Source organism: Lepisosteus platostomus, chromosome 6 (assembly GCF_059453375.1).
Source record: "Lepisosteus platostomus isolate fLepPlt1 chromosome 6, fLepPlt1.hap1, whole genome shotgun sequence".
Lineage (NCBI taxonomy): Eukaryota > Metazoa > Chordata > Actinopteri > Semionotiformes > Lepisosteidae > Lepisosteus > Lepisosteus platostomus.
Window position 1 is genome coordinate 31,974,882 of NC_142616.1, and position 18,601 is coordinate 31,993,482.

General features: G+C 36.6%; 1 protein-coding gene across 1 annotated transcript in view; it reads right to left on the bottom strand.

Moving 5' to 3' along the window:
- col13a1 (collagen, type XIII, alpha 1) overlaps positions 1-18,601 on the bottom strand; it is a 69,005-nt gene that overhangs the window by 43,752 nt on the left and 6,652 nt on the right. The window contains exons 3-11 of the mRNA XM_088635437.1: positions 17,972-17,998; positions 15,452-15,502; positions 9,409-9,444; positions 8,894-8,920; positions 8,305-8,331; positions 6,824-6,850; positions 6,702-6,728; positions 5,170-5,196; positions 3,577-3,633 (exon numbers count right to left, since the gene is read on the bottom strand). Coding sequence (XP_088491563.1) covers positions 3,577-3,633; positions 5,170-5,196; positions 6,702-6,728; positions 6,824-6,850; positions 8,305-8,331; positions 8,894-8,920; positions 9,409-9,444; positions 15,452-15,502; positions 17,972-17,998 — 306 coding nt within the window. The remainder of the gene's footprint in view (positions 1-3,576; positions 3,634-5,169; positions 5,197-6,701; positions 6,729-6,823; positions 6,851-8,304; positions 8,332-8,893; positions 8,921-9,408; positions 9,445-15,451; positions 15,503-17,971; positions 17,999-18,601) is intronic.

Here is an 18,601-nt window from a genome sequence, read left to right on the forward strand (position 1 = left end):
GACATATGAGTTTCACAGCCTTTCTTACTCCATTGGATTAAAGATGGTGATTCATTTCTATTCCTAGTGATATCACCACACCAAGAAAATACTGAGGCCTTCAACTCCCAAGGCTCTTAAAACAATGCCGTGTTTCTTCCGAAAATAAACACATCTGAACCTTCTAGTCATAAATAACTAACCCAAATGAAATAGACCAAAATAAATGAAAAGACTAAACAAAAGTGAAACTTGTCAAGCAAAGAACAAAGGCAGAATTTCGTCTAAAATAAAGAATACTACTTTCAGACATGACAAATTAATCAGATTTTGGGGCCTCAAAAGGAAGCTGACTGTTAGTTCAGAAAACTGTATTAATAACACATTAACTGAAGCTTTTTGTGCCACTCATGAGCAGTCTTAAAGCTACTCATATCCTACTTATTTTTAAAGTTTTCTGAACAAGTTTGTTATAGTAACATGCAAAATAGATGGCTAACTATGAAAATGGCAATTCAACCATAATGTAGATCAAGAAGCTGTATGCAATATTGCACAGCTGCATTTACAGTAAGTGCTGTGCAACTGAAGGAAATTTGTATCATCACGAACCTCTTCTGGGTTGTCCTTAAAATATTCTGACTGAAATGTGTTAAGCAAGGCTTACATTTGTCAATTCAAGGGTCCAGGTCTCCATTTCTGAAACTTGAATCACTGAGAGGTGTTGATTTAAAAAAAAATTGGGTTGTTTGGGTGAAAATGCCTCTGAATTGAACAATGCCGCAAAGCGAATACTCTCCACATTGCGTGTCTAATAACAATACAGAAGAGAGATCTTTCTTTCTGTACATTACATTCCAAATTCTGTATTTACAATTAATAAGATTAAAGTGGTAATGGAACACCACATCTTTCTTAGAATGTGCCCAGATTCTATGTATGAAACAGAAAATTTTGTACTGCCTACTTTGTTGCATTGTCTCCAAACATGGTATTTTATCCTGGCAAAAAAAAACATACACCAGTAGAAAACAATAGGATGCAGAAGCCAAAAACAAATTCTGTGTCAAAAGTCATTTTTGCCAGTTGGCAAGAGTTCATTTTGCATGCTATGGAAATTTCAAGTTAGAGATGGAAACCTTATTTATGTCAATCTAATGTTCTTTTCATTTATTATCTGACCTGCATTATGTAAATAAGGTTGACATACAGTATTGAGACTGCTTTCTCATGTTTATTCATTTTACAACCCCATCTACTTAATAAATGCTACCACACAATAAAACAGGGCTGCTAATTTGTTAGCTCCCTCTAAATCATGTTGGGTATTATCCATTACATATTTTTTGGATAAAGTTACACCTTTGTATAATTTGGATGACATTTTAACAGCATCCATGCCATTGGTTATCATTGTGTTTTTTGCATCCGGTTTTGTTTAATTCTGGATATATATAAATAAATTAAATGACTGAATAAATAAATATCATTATCGAAAGTATGGAAGAATACAAAGTAAAAAATACAACTTCAAAACTGCCAGTCTTTTTACCTGTTACACCATTGATTTGAAATGCCCATATATTGTAACCACTACAATCTCTGATATAAGCTCAGGAGTTATATACATTAAGACATAATGACATATTTTACCTCTTTCTCTAGTGCTGTCCTAGAAAGTGAATGCAGAAGACTACAGTCTGCAGATTAATCCAAAGACTGTAGCTAGATTTTGTTGGAGACAGACTTCATAGCGGTAATGAGCCAAGGATCTTCCAGCTGACCTAAATCAGTTGTGTCTCAGCCTGTAAAGTGCTACCTCTTAGATAAATTACATATGGTCTAGTAATGGCATAGCCTGTACACTGATTGGAGGACTAGACTGAATTAGCCACTCAGAAGCCCTAATATATAGCACTTGCTTAAAAAACTTTGCACTTTCTTCTTTTTATATCACTTTTCAGTGTCATAACTGTGATTAAATCTTTCAAAATGCCAAGTACTCCAATAGACAGTAAGTATGCATGGTACCCTAGAGGGTTACAATTGTGTACTTTCCGAGCTGGCATCCTGGAAAAGCAGAGAGGGCAGAAAGAAATGTACCTTGAAGCGCTTTAGGATTAAAGGGCTCATTGGATGCAGGTTGCGAACGGTGATAGGCAACATCTGCTGAGGTCACAAAGCACAGGTGGCCAGAGGGGTAAAAGTCACAGGGCAACAATGTCACCAGAGGACCAGGGGCAAGAGGAAGAGAAAGGGGAAAGGGGTTGGAAGAAAGAGAGAAAAACAGAAATAGTGATAGTGAATAGCAGGGTTTTGTTGAAAGAGGCAGAGAAGGACAGGGGAGAAATGCAATAGCAATGCAGTTCTAGCTCTGGGAGTGCATTTGAAAGGGGGCAAATTGCCACATCTAAAAATGGTAAGAAAATCACAGACTAGGTAGGAAGGAGGGGTAATGATCTTTAAATGCTGCCAAAGAACAGAGTAATATGGTAAATGTAAACATAATCAGATAAATATTTTATTGCGATAACACTACATGAGATGCACCAATATCTTACCAAAAAGCACTGTTCAAGGATTAGGCCATCTAGAATAACTATCCCTTTGAATTATCATCCTAGAATGACGACTGATGAATAAAGCTCTAAATCACAAAATCATTTTTAAATAAATAATCTTTTTCCCCCATATTCTTACAAAATATCAAATGATCATATTTCATTGAACAGGCAACAGTTTAATACTAGTTTAAAAATATTTGTCCTAATCCCTGAAATTGTCAAGAGATGATTTTTCATGAGAGAGTTTCTTGGTTCACATCCTGTGATGGGCATTTATGCTTTTTCATGCACAGATACTAACCTGCACTCCACCTGCCTGTGTTTGAGTATTATTTTTATTGGAGGATTGAAATTTAATCCTTTGCATAGGGAGTAACAAGTCATTTTGATTTTCCTTCAGGTTTTCGGGGTTATACTGTACCAATGTATCCTGGTTGACATACTATATACAAATAAGTACAAATGAACTCCCATTCCTAGATGCTGCTGTGGGAAGACTGATTTTGCTTCAGTCTTGCTGCAAAGAGAAGGCATAACACTTCCTGTGCACCATCTTCAAGCACAGGTGTGTGTATACTCCATGTCATTTTACAGTCATGCGTTACAGATATATTTTTGCATAACATGGATATTTTGATTTTGCCAAAGAGCACAGTACATCTCAAGCATAGTTCTGAACTATATTTACTATATGTATTTAATAAATTGGTGCGCAGTTCAATTAGCATATTTGTAGGTTTGTGAATCTTTTCATTTAAAGATGGATAAATAGCGAGGACGGGTATTTAAAACATGTACTTGCTGTATCATGGATTTTACTGAATGTCCCAGATGAAGTCCAGATGAATGCATATCGCAGGAAATAAGCTAATTATAGTTAGGTTCTGAGAACATGGCACCTGCTGGCACTTTATTGCAGCTTGAGATTTAGTAGCTGTGCACTGCAATGTGCAGTTTGGGAATGACTCCAGACCCTGTCATGGAATACTGTTTCTCTTTGCAGTGGGACTGGATAGAGCAGGTACCTACAAACCTTGAGGACCAGGATCTGATTGGAGCGTAGCGCAGCTAATGTTTTCACTGGGAGCTCCTACAGAACGTTAAACACACAATAGCTGGTGACTCCCTCTACACTCAGAATCCCACACACCCCCTGTGTCCTCATACACCAGAGCACAACACATTTCACCAGGATCTGCCTGCCTCCTGGCCTTCAAGCCACACCATGAGTCAGAACAGATCTAGCATAGAGCACACAGGAAGAAGGTACAATATGTAAAACAACACATAAAAATACAAATGAGAGACGGATGAAAACAATGTCTTATTATTTAAAAGAAGGCGATATCCATGAACAACCTGTTTCTTACATATTAATATTATCGAGGATTTGAAAAGATACCACTATTAAAGTCTTCTTTTTTCAGTTATTTCTTGGGATAATTTGTCAAAATTAAACTAGCATAAATTCCTGAAACATCTTCATGAAGGCATTTGTACCTACAATAAGATGGCTTATTCTTAGAGCACACTGATAATCAGTCATTCCTGTTTGGGGTAGGGTGCAGATTATTTAACTATAGTTCTTATTTTTATTAAGGATCTATAGATCTTCTGACTGCATCTTTGTCATGAAAATATAACTTCATGAAAACCTTAAAATCAGATAGAAATTCCTTACCCTATTTGGTTTTGTATGTTCAGTATTTATAAATTTAATTTTCCAACAAAGAAACACACATAGAAATGCATGAAAACTATTCAGGTGAAACGTATAAAGGGGAGTAATTGAGAAAAGACTAGCAGCACAACACTTTTTAATAAAACAAAAAACAACTCATTTAAACATAAATGTCTCGCTAAAAGGAACAAAATGTTTTTTTGAAGAAACTGCAGTGTGCTACTTTTGTTCCATAACGGAACAATCACATAGAGAACACTTGGCGTAACACATGGAGTAACATCTAGTTTGGATGGTTTCCACCATCCTTGTTTTTATGTAACAATACAGGGGTAGCCTATTTATGTGACAGTGCGTGAGGCACATGCAAGAGAGAGCTGGACAGACAGGAGCCTAAGGGCTGAAGGGAAACAACTGCAAGGCTTTAAAAAATGGAATTTATCTTACATAAGAGTGGAGGGGTCAGAGTGAACACAGTTGCTGGCAAAGAGAAGGCTTTTGAAAACAGCTGACAGGCTACTGTTGAAAAGTAGACTAAAGAAAGCCAACTAAACACCTCCTCACCAGCCATAAAGGGGCATCTGTAATGCTGAATTTTAATACCAGGTGTGTTGTCTTATTCTTAGTGAAAACATTCTAGCCAAAGAATGCATTCTTGATGTTCTCAAATCTTTCAGTATACGTCTTGGTTCAAGAATACTAGTACACAACGAGGATATTTACATGTAAATAATCTAATCAAGGAAAATATTTGGAACAAGTGGTTCACACCAACATTACAGTATAGGATGTCTACAATTGAAATCACATTTGTAGAAATACAGCTTATAAGAAGTTGCTGACACCTTTATCCTACAAAACACTCTTACAGTATGCCATAAGGATGTTCAGTTTTGATTTTCCGGTCATCAAAGTCTTTAATTAAAAATAAAAGAATTAACTTACCCTATGAGAGTAATCTCCACATGCTCCCTGCAAATAAAGGAGAATTAATGTGAATGAAACATCCTTAAACCAAAACACTTTTGTTCATAAATTATAAATAATACATTTTAAGATAAATTTAAAATAAAATAATTGTGGTCATTAAGTTAACTCTAATATTGTTTCAGTACATACAATACTGAACCAAAACACTGGACAATAATTGTGATCAACAAGGGTAATCCAGTCTGCCCATTATTGTGGTGTACAGTGTTTGATGTGTAGTATGTACCATGATTCCTGAGAACTGCAAAGTTATCACAGACCAGGCATTCTCCTCAGTATGCTGTGTAGGAAGCAAGAAGGCAGAAGCTTAATTGAAGCTGAAGGCAGACCTGAGTAATGATTTAAATTCAAACCTTAACAGGTAGTAGTTGGTAGATAAAATGTTGAATGTTCTGATCTACATCAGTTGCAGTTCTCATCAACCCACATGCAGATCTGAGCCAGCTGTTGATGGTCTCGTATCCTGGCACATATCCATGAACGTCTAATGGAATGGATGTTGTGACATGCTACAGCTGTAATGGCTAATGGAGGTGGGCTGATCTGCTATTAGAAATATTTGGGGATTTTCTGGTAGGTCAGTTCACGTGTAATGGTTTTCAAACTTTCTTTTTATAACATGACCATTTTCTTAAAAAACAGAAACTTGTAAACTACTATTTTCTGGCTAGGGGTCTATACGTCACCTTTATAGGTGACAATGTGTCAGAATAGTTATGTCAAAAAGGATGGTACACATTAACACAAAGAGCCGTTAGAAACAAAAGAAAGCAATAGGGCTCAACTACCCAATTTTGTAGTTAGAAACGAACTGATACAAGGATCAGTGTTACATACTCCCATAAGCCCTTGTGTAAATAACTGTTTTCAGTACTTCCACATCCAACTGACAAAGCAATCAACTTCATAACTTACTGTCCTTATTTATCTCTTCTGTAGATGCCACTCATTAAAAGGATCTAAAATCCTATGGCAAAAAACTACTGACATACAGAAAAAATATGATTCTCTGACTTTTGTTCGAAACAAAATAACTACAACTCAAATGGAAGTACAATTAATTTAATACATATTTAAATTACAAAAATATTCCACATCTTATAAAATTATTTCCATTCTTATTAATTGGAATTGTAACTGTTTATTTACATAAAATGTCCCTAAAATTGGGATACGGAGAAGAAGCTACAGAGAAATCGCGTAGAAGTCTCTTGAGTGCTAATACAATTTAAGTAACACACAATACAAGAAAAATACGGTGGAAGCTATATATAATAAACATGGTGTTGTTGTTCATGTTTTTATTGATACTGAAAACACCTAACAGCATGTATGACAAATTAATTTCCAAATGGCTTTACCTTCGTTTAAAATAAAAGAGAATGTGTTCTATATTGAGAACACATTGAAGGCACTTTCTTTGAAAGGAGTTACTATGGTAAATATCTTACATCAAGGCTTTTGCTACATGTTAAAAGGTGTCTCACCTTCTCCCCTTTTGGACCAGGCTCACCCTAAAAGAAACATACAGTACACCATCAGAATTTGAAAACCCATCCAGAGCATGAATCCATCGTCATCAAAGAAAGAAAAAAATAAAACAACTTACTTGGCTTCCTTTAGGCCCCCGTGACCCCTTTTTAAAATGAACAAAAGGAAATAGGAAATTAATGTAACTGATTAGAATTATGGCATGTAATATGAGGTGAACAATTTTCAGACCAACAACATATTGAACTCTGCAGTGACTCCATTGTTTTTACATGTAAAAAGGCATCATAAAATTATAGGCCAGACATTGACATCGAGTGGTAGGGGCTGGCTATATATAAGAATATTACATAGGAAACCCAAAACTTAAAGTAATAAAATATGCTCATGAAAAGAACAACACTCTTGACTACATCCTTGTTCTTACTACACTGAAGGATGGCCATTAAATAATTTGAAGTCATGGGGACCATTGTTTGAAACAGAGTAAGTTAATTTATACGGTTCATCTACAGTTCAGCACAGTACACTTGAGGAAATGCCTTTAGAAAAGAGTCTATGGAAGTACATTCTAGCAGCAAACAGAACATGTTTTAGAGGTACACAAAGCTCACAGAACAGATAACTGGGTCTGTGAAACACAGATTCTTGTTGTGCTGAATCTGCTCAGTATGAAACATCATTAAAAAATGAATACAGAAAGACCACAGATCTGAATTCCATATGAAACATGAATAGAAAAGATGAAGCTCATATAAGACAGGAAACCGATCTCTAAAACAGTAAATCAACGGCCCAGATGAAAGTGTGATTCTTGCTGTTTTAAGACCTAAATCCATACTTTGAAAAGCCAGGGAGTTTCAATAACACCATCCATTAGGGACCCCTTACAAATGGAAGCAAGCTCATAAACATGTCACCTTGATGTACAGAACTTCACTTTGTTTCTTTCTGAAACCTTTCCCATACACTTCTCTGTGAAAAGTACCGTTCAACATATTTTCTTTCCTTTCTTAGAGGTTTACAAACCTAAACGTGAATTTCTTAGCTGGTGAATTGAATTTAATCAGAAAGTAATAACAAAAGTTGTGTTGTGTTGTTTTCAAGCTTAGCTGGGCAGGGGACATAAATTGGCTAATCTAACAGGGCTAAGTTTGAAAGAGTCCATTACAGAAGGTGACATCACTCCCTGGAAACCTACAGGGAGTGCATAACTCTCCTGCAGCACAAGATCAGGCCTTTTGGTGTAGAACAGTTTGCTGCTGTTTACAGTGTGGAGCTGTGTGAGTGTAGCCCATGAGGGATTCTGATCAAATGCTAGCAGGTGTAGAGCTGCATTCAACATTCTAACTTCCTTTCATTACATATGAAGTATTTTAAAACAAACTGAACACTGACAGACAAAAACTAAGCACATGTTGATCCCCAAAACACTTATTTTATCAAACAGAAGTACTGTATGATTTAAATAATTAAAGTCATGCAAACATAATACCATTATGCCCTCATGTTTAGAAACACAATTTCAAAAGAAAAACAATAAGATTTGTTTTTTTTGTCAGTACTTTGTACTGTTTCACTTCTGATGGTGGCTCTTACCATATCTCCTTTCAGTCCCTTTTCTCCCTAAAAACAAAGAATAGGACATAATAAATACTGAAGAAGTGACAGTTGTTCTCAGAACATGCTCATTCAGTCTATTTTAGCTGCAAGCAAAAGAAATGTGTTTCCACTTTTTCTGGAAGTTAACATGTAAAAATGACCGATGCTCTTGTGATAAAATAACTGGACTAGCAGCCTCCAGCAGAGGACTAATACATTCCCCAGACAGCAGTTTTTCCTGGACAAGAATGATTGTGATAATCAAAGGGATTTACTAAACACATCACTACATCTTCTCCTCTTCATAGTACAGTCTGCCCGAAAGAATCAGCAATTACTCACATACAGTATGTTTATTTAAAAAATCCCTAAAATTCTAGAGGTTAAAAACTATTATTTCTTAGTCAAGGCAAAATTATTTTATTTTTGGTAAAAGATGTTACCTTAAGACAGCTTCTGACTTAACATAAGTTAATAACATAATGCAAATAATTAGTAGTGATAATGAATGTTTTTTTGGAAGTAGTGAACTACTGTACTTTATGCTTAATTCAAGGTACATTTATTAGATTGTTCAAACACTTACTGGCTTTCCATCCAAACCAATTGGACCCTGAAACGAAAGAGGAACATAAAGCTATGAATTTTTTTGACTCAAATAACAAATCTAAATTCTTGTTTTACATGTAAAAACATGGTGTCTCAAAAGAAAATTTGCGTAAATGTCAATGATGGCATTAAACCCAAGGTCAGAAGGCAATTAATTTGGGAATATATTTCAGCACATGGCTTTGTTTGCATCAGAACACAGCACTGACTTTAAAGCTGCCTCATAAAATGGGTCTGAAGGAACCTAAAGAAAACTGAATGCAAATGAATTGGCAACAATATAAATTAATTTACAGGGGCCAAAATTCACTGTTATTAAAACTATTAATAAAACTAAAAATGACAAATGCTTGCCTTCAGTTAATAATCATACAATTAATCATTAAGAAAAGATCACTTTCAGCCACATTATTGACACTATGTTATGGTTACCCATGTATTACATGTTATTCACTGTTAAAGCCCTTATAAGAATCTGCCTGTATGTCTTACCGGAAATCCTGGAAAACCCCTCGATCCTGGTTGGCCCTGCAAGGTGATCATTTGCAAACTTTACTCTGAGAAATTCTAGCACATTCAAATAATGAAATCATGATTTATTTCAAATCTTCCTGAAATAAAGTGAAGCAACCACAAAATAAAAAAATAAATACATATTTTGAAGGATATTTTATATACTGTACATTTTGCCACTAATATTTTGTGTTGTGTGTCATTAGAGAGAGAATCATGAGATGTCAATTAGCATATCAATGATTTACGGTAAATATTTAGTTGTTTGTGTGAACTGAAAAATATAAATGTGTAAATACAATAGATAAATAAAAAGGCAATAAAAGGATAATGAAACAACAGCTAATGCAGTAGCACAGTATAGATTTGTACAGTAATTACAGAGAAAAACATCCTATCTGAAGTTTTTGCCTCTAGGTAAAAAACGTTATCCTGTGTCCTAGTAAAAACAGTGGGAAATGGTCAATTGAGAGAAAATTACAAAGAAGATGCAAAGAACACCAACAAACAAACACAGAACATATGCCTGGGAACCTCACAGTCCTGTTACTTTTTGAATTCTTCCCCAGGGAACCAGACCCCTGGAGTAAAATGTCAGAACAAGACCTCTGTTTGCTATTCAGAACATGTTAGGAAGGTGAGATTTTAAGCGTTAGGCTTACGACATCTGTTTTTGTCACCATTTTCATGACGTCTGCTGTAGTGAAGTCCAAAGCTTAACCTTGATTTCAGATAAGAGTTACTCAGATACAGTAGCTCTGTATCTGCTTAAAATGTATAATGGATACTTTGTAAGGTGAAAGTAAGCTCTAATCTAGCATAGGAAAGTTAAGAGAAGATATTCTGTCATTGATTTGCAATAAAAAAAATCATCACGCCTCAAGGCTTTTACAAAGTGACGGAAAGGAAATGAAACCAATACTATCTATGTTCATAATGATAAACAGGATTTTTATTAGATTGTAACATTATACTATAAAGTTTTTGTGTCACAGATGTTCTTTAGAACTGGTTATATACCAAATATTTATACATTGCTATATAGTTGTTTTTTATTTAATACTCAATACAATTGATATACCATCTATCTTTGCTGTTTAGATTTTGGTCAGTTTGAAGGAATCCCAATCACTTTAGCTCAGAAAGCAAAGGCTGTTGTTGGTACTGGATAGTGTAATGGGCTACCTACAAACAGTATTTGGGATACTACCTATTTTGTGAACAGCCAGCAAAATTATTAAGTTAAGTACGACTTTTTGTGAACCTTTTCTGTGACATGATATTTTCTCCATAGAGTAAACATTTGTAGGTAATATTAATACCAAACTGGTTCAATCATCCCTGAGTGTGATGAAAAGATAAGAGGCAGTCATGTGCTCTGTTTTTTTTCCATACAAATGGACTAAAACAAGAGGTTTAAAACTTGATCAATCATGTGAGCATGTTCCAAAAATACAGTCTGGACAACAAGTGACAAAAAGACACAGAAAATCGTTGCCTTCACTGTGCCACTTGACATTACCAGATAACATGAATGCATGTAAAAAATGCTTTGGGAAAAACTGAATGTCTATGCCTTTAGGGGCAGAAGCTTCTGCTCTTAATGAGGAATTTACCCAACACAGAGTAGCTAAACTAGTGAGCTTAACCCAGGAAGAATATATTTTAAAACTGGATTTTTAAACAAAGCAGCAGGTCTTATCTAAATATGTAAGGGCAAGTATTTTTTTGCAGTTTGATTGCTGGGTATCGATAAGCAAATGTTTAAAGAATGCTAGCATTTTTACTGCAGATCCAGGCATTTGTTTCAGAATTAATATGAATTAACTTAATTCCACGCATTTTATAGTACATTGTTTTCCTAACAATAATAAATCAAATCCATAAATCAATAAAGTAGGCAATGTAATACAGAGTCACTCATCAGCTGAAACAGACAATTTAAAAGGCTTTTAATAGGCAATGAGCAGTGCTTGTCTCTCACTAGATCCAATTTTTAAAAACCTATTGTCTTCTGGTAAGAGGATAATTCATTATTATAAATCTTAATTATTTTTATTATACTTGTGATTATTAGCTAAAATGTACATCTCCAGATTAGATTAATTGGTATTGTATGTGTCATTTAATAGCTAGTGAAAATAAATGTGCAATCCTGCTCACACAGTATATACAGCAGTATGTGCAGAACTGAAATGGAAGTTAAATGGGCTCTGAGAGTAGTAAACACCATCACCTGTTAATGCTCCTTCAGGGACTGATGATGCAGAAGGCCCAGTGGCCACTGATGTAAAATAAAAAGGAGTCTTGTTTTAGAATGAGCAAGGCTCTACAGTTTTTATTGGGAAACAAATTTTACCAAAGACCAGCCAAAAATGCAATTTAATCTCAGTGATGTGTTCTCTCAAATTCCTTAGCATGGGACTTTCTTAGCCTCGCAAATAAAAGTAAACATGTAAAATGTAACACCAGCCATCCATTTTCTAACTACTTTTTCCAATTCAGGATCATGGAGCAGCAGGAGCCTATCCTGGCAAGCAATGGGTACAAACAGAGATACACCCTGGGTGGGGTGCCAGTCCATTGCATGGCAAATGCAGAAAAACACACACACACTCACACTAGGGACTATTTTCCAAGGAACTAATTAACCTACTACTAAGCCATTGGACTGTGGGAGCAATCTGGAACAGGAAACCCAGGCGAAAATGGTGAAAACATACAAATCTCCCTGCAGATGGAACACCTGAAATTGAACTCAGGGCACCAGGGCCGCATGGCAGCAATGCTAACCACTGTGCACCTCCTTTAATAAAAAAGTGTTTTTTTTTCATTTAAAGAACATTTATAAATGTTAAAAATCTGACAATTAAGAGATGGTTTGGTTGTGGTACATTAAAACAATGCTGACTTTCCTTCTGGGGATCATAATAACTATAGAAGAAAGAAAACACAATGTTTCGGCCATGGAGCCTTCTTCAGGTGTGAGCCAGCAAATTTCACTCACAGCTGAAGAAGGCTCCACTGCCGAAACGTGTTTTCTTTCTTCTTTTTTTCAGCATGGAATAAACATATTACTTGTTCCTTTGCAGCCTACGCATGCTGATGCAGCTACCCACCTAAACTATCATAATAACTATTACCTCCTAATGAGCCTTAATAAAAATAATGATTGAGACCAAACTGAGTGAATATGCTTATATTGGATCATACAGAGGCAAGGTTTGCTTTCATCTAGAGATTTTGGCAGTTTGGTCTCTAAGGTCCCCAAGTGAAAGAGAAACTTTATGTTCTCCAGCAGTTTGTCTAATCCTCTGTTTGTGTTTATTTTTCTTTATTTATTTGCAGTAAAAACTGATTTGAGAACTCATAACGTTGAATACTGTGAAACCCATTTAATTCTATTCATATTTTTGTTCTCTCTTTGCGGGTACAATTGGACTCATAATGAGTTTGAAAGCCGTGGATCTGCACATATATTATCAGCAGCAGGGAGGTCTGTCTCCTCAGAGGAAGTGGTTTCCATCTGATTAACAGACACGGAGAAGCAGAGGCAGGAAATTTACCAGCTGTCACAGAGAGAAATACATATCAGACCCATCTGTGGAAAGATTTAGCCAGATAACTTAAAAAATATATACTGTAATTGCTTAGAATATGTCTAGTTGTATATATAGTCTGTGCTAGATTTTATCTGACTACAGTATAGTATACTATATATAATCAACTTGGATTAACTAGAAAATGTTGTTTGTGTCAGCAGGGATACTGTATTCATTCTGTATACTGTATTCATGCTTTCCTCTTTCTTTAGACATCCACAATTGTTCAAAATGCAAGTGCCACAGGGTCTTTAAGAGAGTTAGCATCGACTGATTAACAAAAATGCAAACTCACAAGTACTCAAAAGCACTGCAGAGCACAGGATATAGGTATTGCTACCCAGACCAGCTCTAACTCCACTAAAAATTGCTAGATTTAGGGCATCCTACTGTAGTTTCAGTCCAGTCACCTAATCATGTACAAGAGTCCAGATTTAGAGATTGTCTGGACTACAGTGTTCAATCTCTGACAGGGCACCTTTACTGAGTCATTCCAGAGCCTCCGAGTTATATTTCAGCATCTAATGTTTGCACTTTCATACCCAAAAAATACATTCTGGTCATGTATGACTCCTGCAACAAAACTGGTTTTAATATAAAGTGTGCATATCACAAGGTTGGAAAACCTCTAACACTTTTAAGTTTCAGAAAATATTACATTTAGTAATCTGGTCACCCATTTTCTAACTAATTCAGGGTCACCAGGAAGCCGAAACACATCTAAGCAAGCAATGGGCACACTCTGGTTTCTGGATGGGAAACACCTTTCCTTTCTTTACAGCATGGAATAACCCCGTTACCTGTTCCTTTGCAGAATATCTTAATTACTAATCATATCTGGGCAAATAAAAAAGAAATCAATAGTATTTTTAATGTGCTTCACATCAACATTTTTTCCAGTGTTTCCATTGCTGCCTATAATGGAATGAGGCTGGTGGTCATTTCAATACCCTCAACTTTGATAAAAGATTTGTACACCTAATCAGCTTTTTAACTTAGAAGATCTGAATCCCCCCCCATCCCCTTTCACTCCCAATTCAAGGTCGCAGTAAAATAACTTGTCATCTTCACCTGCTGGAAATAGTGTTCTTGAAAGAACCCTTGCCTGATTGTTCATCGTATATCACTTCCTAAGCAGGGCTGAGCATCCCCTTGAGCCTGGTCCTCATTAGCAATGCCTTATTATAAGGGTGTGTGATATTCAATTCAAAAAACAGATGTCAGGCAAGCACTAGCAATTCTTTGGCCTTGCCATCGGGAGACCTCAACAGCACACTCTGAAAACCACTGTGAAAAAATGGATTCTTCATGGAGTAATCAAAAAGGAAATTGCACATTTAAAGAGGGAAACAGAATCTTTTTGTCTTGCTGTTCTTTGGCAGAGAGGTACATGCAAGACAGAAGGTCAAATGCAATTTTAGTGCGAGATACTTCTTTCCTCAGTTAAAAAATGTCGTTCATTTGTGTGTGTTGTTCTCTGTGAACCATGGTGAAGAAAAATAAATGTTTTAATTTCCTCTCCTGACAAGCTAACACAGAAAACACCAGCTATAACTCAGCAAGGGCCATGTAAATGTCACTCAGATATTTACAAGAGCTCTGCACACTGCGTAAAGCTAATGGAAGCTCAGAGTTTTGGTCTGATCACAGAATTCAGCCATTAGATTTTTTTTACTACAGTACATATTGTAGACAACATTTGATATTTAATTTTATATCTCCGACAACGGTGATGTTTTCCCATTACTGCTAAATAAAGTACTGTGTAATCTCAATTATGCTCATTATAGTCCAGTCCACTGCTTTACCCATTGTAAGTTGCCCAGCCTTGCAGCTGAAGGTAATTTTGAAGCTAATACCCAAGGTTAATATTTACTTAGAAAAACTTACAAAGGAGAGGAGCACAAAAGGGCCTATCTACAGTAGCTCCTTTGGTAGTTAATTAACTTGTCAAGTACTAACTACCAAATGGCAACAGGTTGAATGGCCTCCTACTGTTTGTGAACATGCATTTGTTCTTATTCCCATTATCACTTAAGGGTGTAAGAGAAATGAAATTAAGTTGTGTAATGTTTCATCTATTTCCAATTTGGGACTAAACATATCCCTTTATCATGGTACACTAAAGGGATTTCTGTTTTACACTATACTGTATGCTCAGTAATGCAGTAGGAAAAACAGATCTCCCTTCGCCAGTAAAATCCTGAGACACAACCTCCAGATCCATGCCCCCAAAACAGCCGAAGACTGAAAGCTAAAGAACAAGGAATGGTACGGGCAGGACTGACGTGAATCCTGGATTTTACAGGAAATTAAACGATCTTCAAATAAGGAAATATGCCTGTATGCCTTTAGGCAGCTGTAATACTACTCCTCAACACCACCTCGAACAGAGAAATCATGGAAAAACGTAAACTTACTGGAGGTCCACGTGGGCCAATGATGGACATTCCCGGCTCCCCTGGTGCTCCCTGTGGATACAGAAGGTGCTAATGAAGAGGCAACATTGCCAGAACCTCTGGAATCTCTTTGTGAGCAGGAATAGCTGGGCACTCACAGGAATTTCCTGTGGCTGCCCAGTACCAGCCCAAAGCTTTGTGAAGCTACAGTAAATTGTAAACCAATATACTTGCATTCACTAGGATAAACAAGCAGCAAATGTTTATTAGCCAAATGTAAACATGTTTTGGCCAAGCATTAAAGCAATGATTACACCAAAGTCTAAAAGTCAAAAGAATAGAAAGCTCATTTTTCAAATTTGCAGTTGAGTAGTGATGTGTTTGCGTGTTGTGCCAATTCCACTGCTTATTATTATAGGTTAAGCATATGAGGACCTTTTATAATAATCTTAAAGAACAAAAGGTAGACATACTGTATGCTTACGCATTTTGTCTCAAATATGCATTGCAGGAAACTAAAATGCTTTCCATTTCAGGCTTACACATTAACTTCTCATAACATCACTCAGCAGGTCAAAGCTGTGCTGTGTATATATATACAGGATATTAAAGTCCTCTGGTTAAGTCCTTTGGCATGAAGAGGGTGATTTGCACTGTGTCAGCCTCTGGGAAATGCCATCCATACAGTTCAATAGGCCGTCTCATTACAATCAACAACCCAGTAGCCAGACGGTGCCGTCTCAGGTTTCTAACACTTTTCCTAATTAGTTTCCCTAGAAACACTATCTCTACGCCGTCTTTGACAGCCAACAACATTTCAAAACTCAGTTGATTTGAGGTTTTTGAACAAAAACGCCTACAGAGAAAGTATTTGCTTTCACATATTGTAATACTAAGTGTGTCTGCCATCAGCTGGAAAAAGTATTGGTTTTGCCACGACCCATGAATTGTGGAAAATACAGTTGCAGAAAACTGCTCATCTGTTCCAGCATTTAGAGATACCCTTGGCTGTTTCAAAGGTAGTTATGAGGCAGGAGGACTGAAGATTCACAGATAGCCCCTTTGAAAATTTCAGATACAGACAACAGGATGGGAAAAGTCCAAAACAGAACTCTAGTTGTAAAAAAAGAGGAAACCCAAAAACAATCTAAAAACAAAACTGGGGACAGGGTAATTGCAGATGTTAGCAGAGGTTTGGTTAACAGATTTAACTTTCTGAAGGAGATGTACTTCTTGTTAAATTAAACCTTAACATTAAGCCTTTTCTGTGTTTTTACTGGTCATTAAATGATTTGTTTTTCTGCCGGCTTTATTGACCTTAGACTTTATGGACACTAGATGGGTTAAATTCTTATGACAAATTACTGAACAAATGTTTATGAAACACTGCCCTGCCTAATTTATGTTTTTTAAATGGAAAAAAATTAAACTCCTTTTCACAAAAAAGTACAGAGCGGGAATATTATTTTCTGAGGTTGGGTTCTAGAATTATTATTTTGGGAGGAGAATGTCCAAAAACACTAACTATACCCAGATCATTCTAATACTTGTTCTGTCATTTTTTTTGGAGGCAGCTCATATTTATCTGAAAAACCCTGGCAGTTTTATCAATATGATTTACAGAAAGCCAAAGCTGGTAAATAGTTTTAGATACCTACAGAAACTCATACTTTACAGTATATAGTGTAATTACTGTTGCCTATTTGTTGATAGCCTCATTTTAATACAACAGAAAGATTGCTGTTATGTTCCCATCATTTTCTAAGAAAAGAGCTGTTCAAGACTAAAGATTAAAATATAACAAGAAAACTAACAAAAACTTAACTAGCACTTTACAGGTAATGGGAACTCCCCTCCACCACTACCCCACCTGGATGATGCGACGGCAGGCATAGTGCGCCAGAACGCTCACCACACATCAGCTATTAGTGGGAAGGAGAATAGAGTGATGAAGCCAATTCATAGATGGGTATTATTAGGAGGCCATGATTGGTAAGGACCAATGGGAAATTTGGCCAGGATGTCGGGGTTACATCCCAACTCTTGTCGAGAAACGCCCTGCGATTTTTAATGACCACAGAGTCAAGACCTCAGTTTTACGTCTCATCTGAATGACAGCGCCTGTTTACAGTATAGTGTCCCCCTCACTACACTGGGGCATTAGGACCCACATGGACTGCAGGGTGAGCGGCCCCCTGCTGGCCCCACTAACACCTCCTCCAGCAGCAACCTTAGTTTTTCCCAGGAGGTCTCCCAACCGGGTACTGACCAGGCTCACACCTGCATAGCTTCAGTGGGTTGTATTACAAGTATTACAAGATCTATCCCAGGCAAAAGTAACTTCTCAAAGCAAATTAATCTAAACTGCCATTGCTTTGTTTCAATTTTGGATTTAATTTTAAAGCTGAGTTATCACTGAGCTGGGGACATCCCCTGTCCAGTACATACAAAAGCAAGCTGAGTCTGTCCTGGGAGACAGCCCTGGACTACTCACTGACACCTGCCCTCAGCCATCAACAAGTTCTCAGGTCCCAGACTCACCTTTTCACCAGGCTCGCCCATTAACCCCTGGTCAGTCACAGCAGACACAGTCACATGCAAAGTTTGGAGGAGAGAGACACAAAGAAAGGATTGGTGTTAAAGACATTGAGGACAAGGAGCATGCACTCAACCCAAAAGCTGCAGCTTTGCTTCCACATGGGACTCGTGGAACTGGCAGAAACCATAACTGCGTACCATATGAAAGTGGGAGTAATCTGGATATTGATGGCCAGCAAGTCTTGTTTACCAACAGCAGGTTTAAAACAGTTTTAGAAGAACATGAGGGAGAACGAGGGAGTGATGGATGGGAATTACTTTAGCAGTAGTAGCTTCCTATAAAAAGCACAACCTGAAGACCGCATGGCAAGTCAGCATTTTCTCACTTGCAGAAATGTTAACTGTAAATACATGTAGCAAGGAAAGGAAAATAATTGCAAAGACACAACATTTTTTTTAATCCAGACACCTCAAAAGGTTTTATATATACATGTGTGTGAATCAATGTGACATAGATAGGTTGAAATGAATGGTTTCTAGTTTGAAGTTAACAGACAATAAAAATTAAAATCACTGTCCAAAAAATGATAACAGATTTTAATGCAATAGTGAACCGTTCTGCTTAAAATAAAT